The sequence below is a fragment of the Bubalus bubalis genome, chromosome 16, assembly GCF_019923935.1.
Source record: "Bubalus bubalis isolate 160015118507 breed Murrah chromosome 16, NDDB_SH_1, whole genome shotgun sequence".
NCBI lineage: Eukaryota > Metazoa > Chordata > Mammalia > Artiodactyla > Bovidae > Bubalus > Bubalus bubalis.
Window position 1 is genome coordinate 22,620,586 of NC_059172.1, and position 17,641 is coordinate 22,638,226.

General features: G+C 35.4%; 1 protein-coding gene across 8 annotated transcripts in view; it reads left to right on the forward strand.

Annotated features, from left to right (window-relative positions):
- The window catches only part of IMMP1L (inner mitochondrial membrane peptidase subunit 1), a 76,876-nt gene that overhangs the window by 32,077 nt on the left and 27,158 nt on the right, over positions 1-17,641 (forward strand). For 6 of the 8 annotated variants that reach the window (XM_006060823.4, XM_006060822.4, XM_025265756.3 and 3 more), the window contains 2 exons: positions 14,087-14,220; positions 16,098-16,186. In XM_006060823.4, coding sequence (XP_006060885.2) covers positions 14,116-14,220; positions 16,098-16,186 — 194 coding nt within the window. In that variant the 5' untranslated portion in view covers positions 14,087-14,115. Of the gene's footprint in view, positions 1-10,680; positions 12,377-14,086; positions 14,221-16,097; positions 16,187-17,641 lie in introns of those variants that run through there. The other 2 variants (XM_025265753.3, XM_025265754.3) reach the window with 2 other exon arrangements.

The following is a 17,641-nucleotide window of genomic DNA, read 5'->3' on the forward strand; positions in this document are numbered from 1 at the left end:
CATTTGTGCTATCCTCACAGGAGCTGTCAATAAAAGATGTAATAGGGGATTTAGGAATCTGGAAATGGCCAACTAATTTATGTGAATCTATTTTATTTCAGCTAGAAAGACCAAGCTTTTTTTCGTCTGCACTGCATATTGCAGAGCACAGGCTGTCTATAGAAAACCAGGCGGCTGCATATGGATAGTCCCTTGATATCATTCACTTGCTGTGTAATCTTATTATGCAAAGTTCTAATCTTCACCTAGAATGAATGCCTCTGGGTCAGAATATAGTCATATCAGGGTTTTTGAGGTCATGTTTTGTGATCCTTAGCTTATTCTTCTAAGTAGGGCTGGGATTTGAAGGGTATTCCCTGGACGCCAGCAGATAGACAACAGAACCTGCTGCCTTTTTGGAAGACAAGACCAACATGAGGTCCCTGGTAGGATTAAACTTGATTTGTAGCTGTAGGATTTTTTAACAGATGTATTATTGGACAGGGAATAGGGGGCCACCAGCACAGCAAAATTGAATCACAACTGGCATTCTCAGGGAGTTTGCTGCCTGCTAAAATAGCAGCTGCATGTGGATTTGACTTCTTTCAGGTGAAGCGACTTCCAGTCATTTGGAAAGGATGGGATGAAAAGGAACCTTGGTGATAATTTTGATGTCTGTAAGATTTAGTACCAGTGTAATGGGATTATCGGTAACACCTTCACTGCAGAAAAAGCCACCTGGCGCTATAACTGGCAGCAACTGAGAACTAATCCTTTCCCATCTCTTGGATGTCATTCATGAAGCTCAAAGCGATTTCTTTCCTGCTAACTGTGATTAATTTTATAAACAACAACAGCGAAAAAATCAGGTGATCAAGGCAAAGAAGATGCTTTTTTATTATTTAGAATATGTTGCCTTATTATAATCTATATGACTCATAAATTATGTAAGACATATAGACTATAAACTAAATATGAGTTGATTCATAGTGTCTTTTATGCTTTTTCCAGTTTGGTGACATAATGTATTTGCTATTGATTAAGACTTATATTTGAGATTAAATATTAATTTACATACATTGGTGTCCTTTTAGATAGAAGGCCATTATTAATAAATCCAACTGTTCATAGGTATAAGGAATGGGAGTAATTTGTCATATGTTTAACCTTTTTTTGTGACTGCTTCAATTCCTGCTGAATTAAATGTTTTTAGTGAATAAAATGTTTAATGATATCAAAATATATCAACATACTTTTGATAATTAAGGAAATTGTGGCTCAGTTTGCTGATAGAAAAAGGGCTCTTTTGAAAGCATATGATCTAAGGTAAAGGTCTTAAAATAGTTAATACTGAATGACTCTTTTTTAAAATCAGAAATTCTTAGTGTTTTCCTTTAGCAGATGGGGATTTACTTGCTTTAGAATCATGTATTAGTTAATTGACTTTTTTTTAAAAGCATTTTATTTCAACCAAAAACTTTATCAAGTACTTTGTTTAGAGGTGTTAATTATTTTACTATTCTTCTCTTACACAGTCCAGAATAAACTGAGAGAAAATGAAGTGAAATTATCCCATCAGTCACCCAAACAGTATGCAACATAACTGCCAAGACTAGAAAAGATAATTAGTGTTGTCAGTGTTATGATCCTGGAGTACTTACTTTTAAAATATTTATTCACAGCACTTGATTTTTACCTTACTGTAGTTTTTGATTTATTAGTTTTATATTTGAAAAATGGATTATAAAATCTTAATTTTAATGTTTTCAAACGTAAAGTCTTAACTAAATGTAGGTAACTAAAATGTTTTGAAATTATAACTGAAATATAGTCATCCATTTTACATAAAATATTGATATACTTATAGCCTCTGTTAACATATAGTACACTTTTCTCTGTATGAGGTCTTTGTCTAAAATCAATAATAAATTTTAATAAATTTATATAGTGATTATTGGTCAAACCTACCTAGCAAACTTATCATTCTAATGAATTTTAACTGGTTATAAGCTCTTGTATCCCAAAATGTGTTTCTTCATTTGTTTTCACATTTAAAATGAATGAATGAGAAAGCTTAATAATATTTCTACTGACCTGCATTGTGGTAGTTTATAAAGGACTTTTATAGTCTTCTATTTGTATTTTTACTATTTGAAAAGCTGTTTATGTAAAATTATACTACACTGAAAAGACCTATTCATGAAATAAGTGAACTAAAATCTTTTTCTTATCATCATAATATAATTATTTGTATTTTAAATATACAGTATTTGACTTACGTGTAATTTCAAATTATTTTGTCAGGTAGTGTATTTCTCAGGGTAACTTTCTATGGTAGTTAATAGTATTATATAATTATTTCAAAAAAATAGCTTTCCTTTCAAAATAAAATTTATCTCAAAATTTTATTATACATTTTCACTGTTTACTTTTCTGCTTTTCAGCTGTTTACTGAGTGACATTTGAGAGTTAGTGTTTTTTACTTCCCTGTTTTAGACATTATTTTTATTTGATTAGAAATTATTATCTCCTTTGGAAAGTCCCAAATAACCTCACTTAATTAAATTCGTTGTAAGCATATAGGATCTTTTCAGTAATATACATTTTTTCAAACAGGTATGGATTACTTGAATTTAATACCTTATTGATTATAAGAAAGTTGACTTGTTAAAAGCTACAACTAATACTTTATTGTACAAGTAACTCAATGATGTCAGTGAAAGTTAAGGGAGTTATTTTGGAGATAAGAAAAAGGGATGTAGGATGGGAGAAATGAAGAAAATTTTACTAATTAAGTCGTAATAAAGAACAGGATGAGAAATCTTAGGACTTCTTGATTATTTAAGAGATGATGAACGTTTTTTCTTTATTGGTAATGTGTGAGCCTTAGTATTTTCTCCAAAGGACCATATATGAACAGTAGGCTGGTACACAACAGCTAGCCTATAATAATGCTAAATGATATTTCTTCCATTTGAATGAATATCCTTCAACTATTGTTTGTACAACTTGTATTGTTGTATATTGTTATTGTAACAATATTGTAACTTATTGTACAATATTGTTATTGTAACTATTGTAACTTGTATAATGTTCTGAAATAGATGAATAATATAGCCATTGGGGAATTATTGGTGAATGAATGGGGTGGCTTTGGTATTTAACTGTTTGGAGGCTGATACTTGATTGTATTAAAAGTGTCAACTACTTAACACTTTATAAACATAAAATGAGTTTTGATTGTGTGTGTGTGTGTGTATATGTACATAAAAGAGTGAATTTCAGAAAATAATATTGGATTTTTCAAATCATTGAAATGTTAGCATTATAAAGTTTGATGATGAAAATTTATAGAATTATCCCAAAGGTAGCAATTAGTTTAAAATTAATGAATGGTTAAATGTTGTCAAGTTTCTGAAAATGGTGAGTATGTCTTGGTGGTTTCAAATGAAGCACAGAGTCCTTCACTGGATTTTCTGGGAGCTTAAAACTACTAATTCTGTAGCCTTGTTCCCACAGATTCTTATTCATTAGCTCCATGATAGGAGCCTGGAAGTTTGGAATTCTTTTAAGTTTGGGTTTTAAATTAGGTTCTTGAATTATTTTGATGCTGCAGTCGTATTTAAAGCAGTTTTCACTGCTTTAAACCTTAAAGTGATGTCACTTATTTCCTCTTGAGAATGAGTCAAAATAAATAGATTTAAATATAATCTTCATTGATTACGGGGATAAGTGCTCCTTGAATTTGCAGTTCTAGAAAATAAAAAATACCCTCTGCACAAGTCTTACAGTAGATTTAACATTATAGATTTGAACAATTGATGAGCAGCCTTGAAGGTGATTTTGAAACGTCAGGAATTTGAGTTATTTTGATAGAGAGGCTGCTGTGTGAGAGTCAAGTATTTAGCTATTGAACAGGGTACACCACTCACCATCTATGTCTTAATGAGTCTTTGTTGTTCTCTCCTTGTCACAGTAACTTCCATTCAGTCTGAAGTGGACATATGTCTTTCAGCTACTTTATTTATATGTGTGTATGTATACACAAACATATGTATAATTATACGCTAAAAGTGTATTTTGCCTAGATATCTTTGATCTTTAGAAATCAGAGGTGTCAGGAATGTTTAAGTCTGCTGTTTTTTCTTATCCAAATGAAGATAAATGTAGCAAAACTCTTAATGTTGCGATTTGTCTTCTGCTTCACATCTACTCTCTTCTCACCTTTTTCTTAATGTCAATCCTTCTTTAAATGCTCATATATTCACTAACTGTTCTGTTTATCAAAAAAAAGTACATTAATCACTTCTTTGGTTATACTTTAAAATGAATGAATTTCTGTAAACTGATATTCTCAATTAACCCTGACACTTTACTTTTTTTTTTCTTTTTCTGAAACAGAATGCTTTCTCTTTCAAAGGAATTCAACACCTGAACAATCAGGTGGATTTTTTTTTTTGTGCCTTTGGGTATTCTGAAATACCCAAAAAGGCTTTTTCAATACTTAGTCGTAAATCAGGATCTTAGACTTGTACTCCTATTCCCTGAAACTTCTAAGGATGGAGAAATGTCTACTTCTTTTTCATATTCTGGAGTTCATTCTGCTCCATCTTTTTAGCTAGTTTGAGATATATATTTGCATATGCACTTTATTTCCCAGGGAAGAATACGGGAGTGGGTTGTCATTTCCTTCTCCAGGGGATCTTCCCAACCTAGGGACCGAACCAATGTCTCTTGCATTGCAGGCAGATTCTTTACTGACTGAGCCACCACGGAAGCCCCCTTTAGCTAGTTTTAACCAGTCCAACCTCTCTCCCATGCCTGTTTTATAGTTTCCTATAAATTTCTTTGATTTTTATTGAGAGGCATATAGTAGTGGATTTTAGAACCAACATCCTCATTTTGAATTCTGGCTCTGCTGTGTGTGAGCTATGTGATTTTGAATAGCTTGTTCCCTTTTCTGTCCCTCAGATATTTAAGTTCTCATAGAGTTATTGTAAGAATTAAATGAGTTAATATATGTAGTTAGAACAGTGCTTGTTCAGAACAGAACATGTTCTTGCATGTTCTTGGCATGCAAGAACTACTATTTAAGTATTTGTGGCTATTGCTATTGGTTATTTTGGTTGGTATTTGAGGATTTTTATGTGTATTGAAAGAAGCCATTATGACCTACATCTAACATAATGTTTTCTAACTTTATGTTATAGGAAGAAGACATTTTAAGTCTATAATGCAGTTATCTGTTGAAAGTAGACAACAACTTTGCTTTCTTATACCAGCATTATGTGGAGTTTTGCTATATTTTAATCAGAAGTCTCTTAAAGGTTTTCTGAAAGAAGTATCATAATATCTTTTCCTATATTATGTGACAAGGTCACAATTTTAAATTTTCCTTCTTTTTTTCTAGCTTTTCTAGTAATTCTCTGTTAGAGTACATAGGCTCCCCATTAAAGAAATTGATTCTCTACATCAATAAATCAGTTTTTAATTGAAGTATTGGAGAAGGCAATGGCACCCCACTCCAGTACTCTTGCCTGGAAAATCCCATGGATGGAGAAGCCTGGTAGGCTGCAGTCCATGGGGTCGCAAAGAGTCAGACACGACTGAGTGACTTCACTTTAACTTTTCACTTTCATGTATTGGAGAAGGAAATGGCAACCCACTCCAGTGTTCTTGCCTAGAGAATCCCAGGGATGGCGGAGCCTGGTGGGCTGCCGTCTATGGGGTTGCAAAGAGTCGGGCACGACTGAAGCGACTTAGCAGCAGTAGCAGCAGCATAGTTAATTTACCATGTGTTAGTTTCAAGTGTATAGCAAAGTGATTCATTTATACATACGTACTTTCTCAGATTCTTTTCCATTATAGGTTATTGTAAGATACTGAATATAGTTATCTGTGCTGTACAATAGGTTCTGGTTTACCTGTTTTATATATAGTAGTGTGTATATGTCAATCCCAAACTCCTAATTTATCTAACTCAAGTTTTTTTTGTTTTTTTTTTTTTGTTTTTGAATGTAAATATGATAGGGAGTAAAAAGCAACAAATTCTATTTCTTAGGAGAGTAAAATTCTGTATGCCAAAGCTTCCCAACTTTTTTCACAGCACACATGAAATATGGTAATATTTATACATTTATACAGCACCCAGTAATAAATGACTAGCTGAGCAAAGCTGCTCAAGATAAATGCCATTGGCCATCCTGGGAGCTTATAGCAATAGTTCTCAAATTTTGCTTCAGAATCACCTGGAGAACTTGTTAAAACACAAATTGCTGAACAATACTCCCAGAATTTCTGATTACTTAAATCTTGAGTTTGGCCCAAGAATTTGCAGTTCAAACAAGTTACTTTGATGCCCCTCCTGCTGATCTGGGGACCATACTTTGATAACTACTAGTTTAGTGGGTTGGTATTTTGATGTGGTAGGTAGAATAATTGAATCCCTCACTCTGAGATATCCATGTCCTAATCGACCTAATTACGGTATGGATGTATCTGATTGTTTATAATTAGATTTAGGTTATACATTTTTGACAAGAATAGTACAATGATGATAAGATTGTCAAGAAGCTCCATATCAGTTTTTACTTTTATGTATGCAGCTAAATTGGATCACATAGTTAAGATATTTACTTAATCTCTCCATGTAAAAGTATTCTGTTCCCTTTGTAAATTATAAATTATTTACTTTGATATTTTGTACCTATCCTGTTTACCAACAGCCTTTTACTCAGTATTTTAAAAATTGAGCTACAGCTGATTTATAATGTTGTGCTTGTTCCTTGTGTACAGCAACGTGATTCAGTTATCTATCTGTTCTTATTCAGATTCTGTTCCATTATGGTGTATTATATGATACTGAATATAGTTCCCTTTGCTATACAGTAGAGCCTTGTTGTTTATCTGTTTTACATAAAGTAGTGTGTATCTTTTAGTCCAAAGCTCCTAATTTATCCTTCCCACCTTTTCCCCTTTGGTAACCATTAGTTTCTTTTCTATGTCTGTGAGTCTATTTCTATTTTGTAAATAAGTTCATCTCTATTATTTTTTTTAAAGATTCTACATATAAGTGATATCATGGTTTTGTCTTTCTCTTTCTGACTTACTTTACTTATAATATATAGGTCCATCTCTGTTGCTGCAAATGGCAATGTTTCATTCTTTTTTATGGCTGAGTAATATTCCATTGTATATATGTACCACATCTTTATCCATTCATCTGTTGATGGACACTTAGGTTGCTTCCATGTCTTGGGTATTGTAAATATTGCTGCTATGAACATTGGGGTGCATATATCTTTCTGAATTAGAGTTTACTCTGTATACATGCTCAGGAGTGGAATTGCAGTCACTCAGTCTTTGCGACCCCATGGACTTCAGCATGCCAAACTTCCCTGTCCTTCACTGTCTCCTGGAGCTTGCTCAAACTCATGTCTGTTGAGTTGGTGATGCCATCCAACCATCTTGTTCTCTGTCGTCCCCTTTTTCTCCTGCCTTCAATCTTTCCCAGCATCAGGGTCTTTTCCAGTGAGCTGACTCTCTGCGTCAGGTGGCCAGAGTATTGCAGCTTCAGCCTCAGCATCAGTCCCTCCAGTGAATATTCAGGATTGATTTCCTTTAGTATTGACTGGTTTGATCTTGCAGTCTAAGGGACTCTCAAGAGTTTTCTCCCAACACATTTCAAAATCATTATTCCTCGGCACTCAGTCAACCATATGGTGACTCTGTTTTTAGTTTTTTAAGGAACTTACATACTATTCTCCATAGTGACTGTACCAACTTACATTCCCACCAACAGTGTAGGAGGGTCCCATTTTTCTACACCCTCTTTAGCATTTATTATTTGTAGACTTTGTAATGATGGCTGTTCTGACTGGTGTGAGGTGATACGTCATTGTAGTTTTGATTTGTATTTCTCTAATAATTAGCAATGTTGAACATACTTTCATGTACCTGTTGGCCTTCTGTATGTCTTCTTTGGAGAAATGTCTATTTAAGTCTTCTGCCCATTTTTTGATTGGGTCATTTGTTTGTTTTTATATGAGCTATATGAGCTCATTGTATATATTTTGGAAATTAATCCCTTGTAGGTAACATCATTTGCAAATATTTTCTCCCGTTCTGTAAGTTGTCTTTTTTTGTGGTTTTCTTTGCTGTGCAGTAACTTCAAGTTTAACTTGTTTAATTTTGCTTTTATTTCCATTATTCTAGGAGACAGATTAAAAAATTATTGCTGTGATTTATATCAGAGTATTCTGCCTATATTTTCTTCTAGGAGTTTTATAGTATCTGGTCTTACATTTAGATCTTTAATCCATTTTGAGTTTTTTTGTGTATGTTGTTAAAGACCATTCTAATTTCCTTCTTTTAAATGTAGTTGTCCAGTTATTTAAGAGGCTGTCTTTTCTCTATTGTATATTCTTGCCTCCTTTGTTGAAAATTAATTGACTGTAGGTTTGTGGGTTTATTTCTGGACCCTCTATTGATCCGTATGTCTGTTTTTGTGCCAGTTCCATGCTGTTTTAATTTCTGTATCTTTGTAGTATTGTCGGAAGTCTGGGGGCGTTGTGCCTCCAGCTTTGTTCTTTTTCCTCAGGATTGCTTTGGCAATTCTGGGTCTTTGTGGTTACATATAAATTTTAGGATTATTTGTTCTAGTTCTTTGAAAATGTTATGGGTAATTTGATAGGGATAACATTAAATCTATAGATTACTCTGTAGTAATACTAATTCTTCTAATCCAAGGATATCATCCAGTTATTTTAAACATCTATTAATGGCCCTTGCCTGAATTACATTGGTGTTAAATTCATTATTTCTGCTGTATTTATTAGCTGCTATTTTTTTTTTTTAATAAAGAACTTGCCTTATCCCCAACACATACTTTAAAAAAAAAAAGTACTGACTAGATTTCATTTTTATTCTACTATATTATTTATTACTGTTACTACTTTTTAAAATAATCTCAAACTTGGCTGGTAGGAGATCCCTCAAAGTGACTCCTATGCCTTTGGGGATTCAGTGACCTTTGGTCAAAAGACATAACTAGCCTAAGAAGAATACCCAAGGAAATAGCCAGGAAAATAGATAACCCTTCCTTTCTCTCTCTGACTTCCTGCTGGGGTTCAGTCAAAGCTTGACTGAAGTGCCTTGATGTAGTTCATATAGGTCAGTTTTCCAAGTGCAGAGAGCAGTATGGAGAAAGGTAGAGAGCAAATCCAAAGTGACAAGCAAGATATCTGGCACATGTATGCACATAAAGAGTTATGGACCCTTTGAAATCACTGTGTTAACCAGAGGTTTGAAACCCCTGTCTTAATCCTTTTTGCCAATAGAGCTATTGAACCCTAGCAGTGTGTGTGATTTATTTATATCTTACATAAATTTGGGCTTCCCTGGTGGCTCAGATGGTATAGAGTCTGCCTGCAATGCAGAGGACCCAGGTTTGATCCCTGGTCACAAGATCCCCCAGAGAAGGGAATGGCTACCCACTCCAGTATTCTTGGCCTGGGGAATCCCTTGGACAGAGGAACCTGGGGGGCTACGGTCCATGGGGTCTCAAAGAGTTGGATGTGACTGAGCTACTAACACTACATGAATGTTACTTTCTACTCTTGAGGTTTCTCTTAAATAAATTTGTGAGCTCTTAATCTCAGTTTCAATATTTCTCAACAGTGCTCTTCTTTTAAAATATAAGACCAACTAGTCTTGATCCTGAGTCCTCTATAAACAGCTCTCTTTATTTAAGAGACTAAGATCCAAAATAATTTCAGATACTTCAGCCTCCATTCTGTTGCTAGTATCTGTAAGGAAGAAATGATGTCTGTTAACTTTTTTCTTCTGATCACTGATCTATTGTATTATTTTATGAGATAGTTTCTTCTCAAACATTGTATTTGAAATTGGGCATTTACTGAGTAGTAATAAAAAAAGGCTTTATGCCTCTAATTACTTGTGACTGGAAGTTAACTACAGAACTTCTCAGACGATCACAACCATTGTATAGTTATAGCATCTTTGTATTTTAAATGGCAACCCAGTGTTCTTGCCTGGAGAATCCCAGGGATGGGGAAGCCTGGTGGGGCTGCCGTCTATGGGGTCGCAGAGTCAGACACGACTGAAGCGACTTAGCAGCAGCAGCAGCAGTATGTTTTTTAGCCAAAAGCAAAATCTATTGCACAATTCAAATTATTTAAATTTTTAGTAGATTTCTATTAATTTCCTCTCTAAATTTCATCTTATATCTGTATTATCAACATCTTCTTGCTGAGTGCCTCATGTTTCCTTTTGTTTGATAATATATCCCCTCTGTAACATCAGATAAGCTCATTTTTATTTTGTTTTTAAATGTAATAACCATTTCACTACTTTTTAGGTTTTGTCTCATAGATCACAGTTTCACAGCTAAGCCTTAGGACTTACCCCTTGTAGCTTCGTTGCTAAGTTGTGCCCCTACTTTTTCCCTAATATTATCATTGGAACAAAGTAGTATTTACACAACCTAGTTAACTTTACAAACAATATTCTGTTATTGTTACTCCTCTTAAATCTTTTTTTAATTAATTGAGCTTTAGTTGTGGTGGTGGTTTTTGTCGCTCAGTCGTGTCTAACTCTTGCGACTCCATGGACTGTGGCCTCCTCTGTCCATGGAATTTTCCAGATAAGAATACTAGAATGGGTTGCCATTTCCTTCTCTAGGGGATCTTCCCGACCCAGGAATCGAACCGAGGCCTCCTGCATTGCAGTCAGAGAGAGAGCGAGCGAGCGCTGGACGGGGAGCGCTGGAGAAGATGGGAATGTCCCGAGGTTCGGAGGGCGGGCAGAGGCGCCTGGCGACTGGGCACCGGGTCCAGTGCAGTGGACGACCGACGGCCAGCCAGGCAGACCGGTTCAGGACCGGCTCCCCCGGAGCCATGCACCGCCACGCCGTGCAGCCTGCGAGACGCCCCAGAAGCTCCGCGCTGTGCGGTCGCGAACCCTGGGCAGTAGTGGCCAGCGCCAGAAGCGAAGGCGCGTTGGGGGCAGGGGGAGGAACCTCGGCCTCCCAAAGCCCTCAGACCCACTCTCGAGTGATGTGGCGGGGAGGTCGGGTGGAAGAGAGACACCAGAGAGGACGCCACGGGGCGCGGGACAGGGTGGGGCGGGGTGGGCCACCCTGGTGATGGAGTGCGTGGTGGGCGGGGTGCCTGGCGGAGATGGAGGCCTGGAGGGGCCGACGGGGCAGGGGCCGGCATGGAGCCGCCTTCCCACCCGACCCCCTTTTCACGCCGCTCCCCACTTTCTCGGTCTCCTTTTCCCCGACACTGGAAAGACCGCCTGGGCGGGCCCGCTCCCGCCTCCCCGCAGCGTCCCTGAGCAGACAGAAGTCTCCCTCCTTTCCATCCTTCGCCTTGCTTTAGTTACGAAGTGTTCTTAAGTATCACTGTTTATTAACTTATTATATTCTAAAAATCCTTAGTTTTTAAAAGTCAGTTATTACTGTAAGTCAGATTCCTAAGATGGAATATTTCATGTTACTTAAAAAATTTAACGAGAACACTTTTCAATATGTTACTGATAGTTTTTTCTTTCAGTGAGTATGACAATACTCTGTCTCCTCGTTGACCAAAAATCTCAGTGTTCTGATCATTTTGAACCTTACAACCATTTTATCATACTAAAGATGTGGAAAATATAGGAGATTTGGGTTCAATATATATTCATTAATTCAGTCAGGCCCCAAGGATTCAAAGATGAATAGTGCATAGTCACTGCCCACCGACATATAAGCAAATATAGTATGTAATAAAATATATAATAAGAGAAAGATATAAATAATATAGTGCGGTAAGTATTATAATCAGTGTATGCTGAAGGTAGGTAAGTGATACAAAGCATAGGTAACATTTGTTGGCGTGGCCCATTGAAGACTTGTTAGGGGAGACGACATAATCTATGTTTAACAGGTGACTAAACACTAATAAGTAATAAAACACTGATAAATAATAGTCCTATCCTGTGGGTTCTATAATTCTATTATTGTGACTTCCCTGGAGGTCCAGTGGCTAGGACTGTGCTTTCCCTGCCTAGGGCTTGAGCTCACTCCCTGGTCAGGGAACTAAGATCCCGCAAATTGCACGGTGCATCCAAAAGGAAAAAACAAATATATTTTATTTAAACATAAGATAGGCAGAAACTTAGACATTTGGAAATGCAGCTTAATTATATGAGCCAATATGGTACATGCTAATTGCCAAGCAAATGACACAGCATTTATTAATTAACCAGCATTTATTGATCTATTTCACTGCTGCTAAGTCACTTCAGTCGTGTCCGACTCTGTGTGACCCCATAGACGGCAGCCCACCAGGCTCCGCAGTCCCTGGGATTCTCCAGGCAAGAACACTGGAGTGGGTTGCCATTTCCTTCTCCAGTGCGTGAAAGTGAAGTCGCTCAGTCGTGTCCGACCCTTAGCGACCCCATGGACTGCAGCCCACCAGGCTCCTCCGTCCATGTATTTTCCAGGCAAGAGTACTGGAGTGGGGTGCCATTGCCTTCTCCGATCTATTTCACTACACAACTACATACCTGATTACAAGTAATCCTGACTCAACTCTCTGAGATAGTGATAGTAAGGCCATTTTACAGATAAGGGCACTTGAGATTTACATAGGTCAAAAAACCTGAACGTCACACAGCTAAAATATGGTGGAGCCAGGGTATCTGCTTTGACAGACCAACTTTAGAGACAGTATTCTTAATCATTGAAAATGAACATTAGGAACCCAAATGAGAAGCAACAACTTGCCTATTGAGAGCATTTGGAGAAGAGTTACAAACTAGACACATGATGGGTATCATGATGGGTATATTCCAGGCGGGGATATTGGCATAAGTAAGCATTTGGTGGGCAGTTTAAGTAAACAGGAGTATGGTTGAGTAGTCAGTTTCTGTAGGAGCATGAAGGAAGATCAGGTTGGAATCTGAAGACAGGATGGAAGCTATTTGAAAAAGAATCATGAAAATGAGTAATATGTGATAGAAAACTATAGAGGTTATGAGAGCAAGGGAGAAATATGGGAGTAAGTGTAACATAATGGTTAAGTTCTTGAGTTTCTAGTTTTGTTGATGTTTAGCATGTAAGCTGACTACTCATAGGTTCCTTATCTATAAAATGATAATACTAACAATATCTGTCTCACAGAGATTAATTTGTAAAGCCTGACTTATATACTACACATTGAGCAAATGTTACATGTAATTATTGTTGATGTGTTTTAGTAAATTTAATCTGATAATAGTGCCTAGAAGTCTAGGCCTAAGCATTAGGCCATTAGTTCAGAAATGCTTGAAACGTAGTTGTAGCAGGTAAATACAAAAGAAGGGACAAATACTAGGAATATTTTAGATGAATATCAGTATGTCAAGTATATATGGCTTTTTAAAAATACATGGTTTTTAATGGTGTTTCATAATCATGAGTTCATTGTTATAGTAGCAATTAATAACTGACAACTGAATGTAACTACAATTTACAAAGCCACTAGGACATGTTAATTGAATTTTATTCTCGAACCATTCTGTGAGATACTGTTACTTCCATTTTATTAAGGCCCATAGAGATGAATTAATTCATTGAAGATCACACAAGTTAAAGAAGTAATTGAAAACTTGCCTTTTCATACGTTTATTCTGTTTTTTTTCCTGTTTATTACCCTATTATGTTATGACAAGAACTGATGTTCTATCACTGGAAGCAGTATGAAGAACTGTTATTAATACTTGAAAGAGTTAATATCTTTTTTTAAGTATCTGCCTTAATATCAAGAAATAACCGGGGCATGAAAGGGGAGAGACAAGTTCAGAGTCTACTAGTTATCTAATTTATATTTAAACCCAGTAATATTTGAATATAATCTATTTAGTAGATCAGAATATTAAGTGGCTATGATTTGCCTTTTAAAAAAATCTTTATAGCAAAAATGAAAGTAAACTTGATTTTCTGCACAAATCATATTAGGCATTTACTATACTTTGGGTAATTGTAAAATATTTTACAGTAGAGTTATCTCTTAAGTGTTTTAAAATAGTATTGATCATGAAACTTTTTGAAATTTACCATCAGGCCAATGGTAGCAGAGTCTACATAGAACTATGCTTCGTGGTGTTCTGGGAAAAACCTTTCGACTTGTTGGCTATACTATTCAGTATGGCTGCATAGCTCATTGTGCTTTTGAATACGTTGGTGGTGTTCTCGTGGTAAGTGCTCACATTCAAGAAAATAATCATATAAAATATGTTATTTTTTTAAATTGAAGGAAGAGTGTTTGTTTCATTGGCACTGATGTAAAACAGAAGAACTGTAACTTTAAATGTGGTCCTGTATTGTTTCTTTCAGGGACACAAAAGCCCCTATTAATCTAATGAAATATTAGTTTTTACCATTATTGAATATTACTTACTGTATTCTAGGATGTGTTTGATATTTTATATTTATTAACTCATTTAATCTCTTACACTCTGTGAGATACATATTATTGTTGTTTAGTGGCTAAGCTGTGTCCAACTCTTGCGACCCCATGGATTGTAGCCCACCAGGCTCCTCCATCCATGGGATTTCCCAGGCAGAAATACCAGAGTGGGTTGCCATTTCCTTGTTCAGAGGATCTTCCTGACCCAGGGACTGAGTCTGCATCTCCTGTGTTGCAAGCGAATTGTTTACCACAGAGCCGCCAGGGAAGCCCCTGAACTACTTATTAGAAATCTACTAATACTATGTACATGAGGAAGCTGAGGCTCAGAAAGCTCAATTAACTTTCTACAGGTCCCACAATTCCAAGTAGACTTGGAATTTCAGCACATACTGCTCTGATTTTCAAAAATCCTACTTTTTAATTACTGTGAAGAGTGTCAATGTTACTAAAACAAATGATTTATTCTGCCTTGTGTCAAAATTAAAATGTTAAGGCTGTCCTTTTCCCAATGTATTTTCTTAATATTGCATCATAAATCTATCAGCCATGAGAGTACTCACCTTTTGTCATATACATGAAATAATAAATTGGTTGATTGTTCGGTCAGTGAGTTTTGCTATTGGTGTTGCTATGTTTACAGGTTTACCCTAAAGAGATTTATAGTCATATAATCTCAAGTTGGAATAATTCTAATAACTATATTTAGGCAAATAAATATATCTAACTGAAATTCCCCTTTGATTTTTTTTTTATTAATCTATACTGGTGCTTCCAGTAGACTACAGAGATAGCAAAAAACTTTCATTGTGGTCTTTTTTTCTGCCTGAGTAGGAGGTTTTGAGTAAAAAGTTTTATTTACATACAACTGAATTGAGTAAAGACTGTTGTATTTATATTTTTTAGATTATAATGATAATATACTACAGTTTTGAGGTATAAGTTCAGTTCAGTCACTCAGTCTTGGCAACACAGGGACTGCAGCACGCCAGGCTTCCCTGTCCATCACCAACTCCCTGTGCATATGTACCTCATACCTGTTTTGAGGTATATATGAAGATTATTGTTTTAAGACACACTAATATGCAAGTTTTTAAAGTGCAGCTCATTATGCCAGTATTTTTCAGTAGAAAATGTAAGTTGCAGCCCCCTAGAAAGAATAAACTATTCTCTTGAAGAGAATGAAAGACACCAGTTAGTTGAAAATAGTATGATACCACTTGCTAAATTACTGTCATGGGCTTCTGGATGATATTTGGCCATAGCAAGAAGAAAAAAATCATTAATTGTTCATTCAATAAGTGTGTGTTGAGTATCAAGTGTATGCTAAGCACTGTTCTTGATCTTGATTAGCAATTGGGAACTTGAGACAAAGTCACTGCCCTCAAAGCACTTAAATTTTACAAGATGGCCAAAATTTGGAACCAGAGGTAATGTTATTCATCTTTTATAATATAATATTAATAGACCATTTAAAATATATTTTGCCTGTGTTTCCAGATTTGCTGGCTTCTCTGTAGAGTTGAACTTCTCTTGGTGCTACCAGCTTATTATAAATCATTCTCCAAGTTTAAAGAACATTTGCTTGATTTTCTTTTAAGCCTGATCAGATATTTATATTTTAAAAGGTTTTCAAGTTAAATTTAAAAATTACCTCTCTTTCAGTGTTCTGGACCATCAATGGAGCCTACAATTCAAAATTCAGATATTGTCTTTGCAGAAAATCTTAGTCGACATTTTTATGGTATCCAAAGGTAAATTTCTGTCACAAATATATTAAATTCATGGTGAAAACACACATATATATAGTGTCTTTTCTGCAGTTTCTTAACATTAGCTTTAAAAACTCTTCTGTAAATAACCAAATTAATGACCAACTGGATGAAATTTTTACTCAAATTTTTTCTCTCACTGTGAGAAATTTTAATAGTCTCTCTAAACATGCATTCTCTTGGATTGTTTGAGGAACTAGAGACTTAGGAGCCAGTTACATATTCAAATCTTAGTGATTTGATTTTTTAATTTTCAATATAATCCTGCATTTCTATTGGCGACTGTCTTTAATCTCTGTAGTCTGTGATGAGCAGTTGATGACTTTTAGACTATATAGCACTGTATATAGCTGGGAGCCAGGAATCCTATCTATTATGAGTTTTCTGATTAATTATGTTAAGTTACAAAATTCCTTGGCAAATATTATTTGCCACTAAATCTTTTAAAATCCTGTTCTAAATGGTGTTTCCAATCCTTAAGATATTATTTAGTCTACTTAACTCCTAGAGTGTTATTCCTTCTGAATTGATGTTATTTAATATAATTTCTAAAGGGAACCTCTTTGAGTCCTTAAATTTTGGAGTCCATTAGTTTTTCATAACTCTTAAAAAATCAATCTGTATTACATTTCATCTTGAGAAAATATAAATTTTACTCACTTGAGCTGTTATTTATCTTATGGCATAAGTAGGTTTAGGCTTTCCTCGTTCATTATTGACCTTTTCTATAGTGTATTCCACATTACTGGAAAATCACCAAGAACAGTGTAAACTGTTCTTTGCATTTACTGATCTTCCACCATCTTAGATTCTGTAGATAGAAACTCTCTCTTCCTCAAGCATTATGGTCGAGCTTGGGCCTTAGGTAATTCTTCAGATCTTTTATCCCGAACAACTTCAGGGTGCCTAATTGATAGATATGGGGGTAATAAAATAAAGTTTATATAACAGGTTATATTCTAGCTTCCTTTTCTTTTTACCTTATATCAAAATAACTTATTACAGTCTTTGGATTAACTGGAGACCTAGGTTGACTACAACGTGAAGACAAGTGTCTGTTTTCCATGCTAATCACATAATTCAGTCTTTAAGCATCCTTAACAAGAAGCTGGATTCATTGGCTAAATAGTTTCTGAATGAATACTTCAATATTGTCTGTTTTGGAGGGGATACTCTTTGGAGTCAGATGGATAATATAAATAACTATATTTAGTAAATAAGATTTTTTTCAAAGTTTCATTTTGTATTCTGTTCAGGGAACCCATTAGCTGGAAAGACAGCTCAAAATTTGGCATTTATGTGAGACATAACAAAGTAACTTTTACAACCAAGGTAGTCAGTTGGTAACTCTACTTTAAAAATATTACTATACTGAATATTTTTTTCATTAATCTGCAGCACAGAACTCTGAGATTTCAGGGGAATCTCTGACACCTG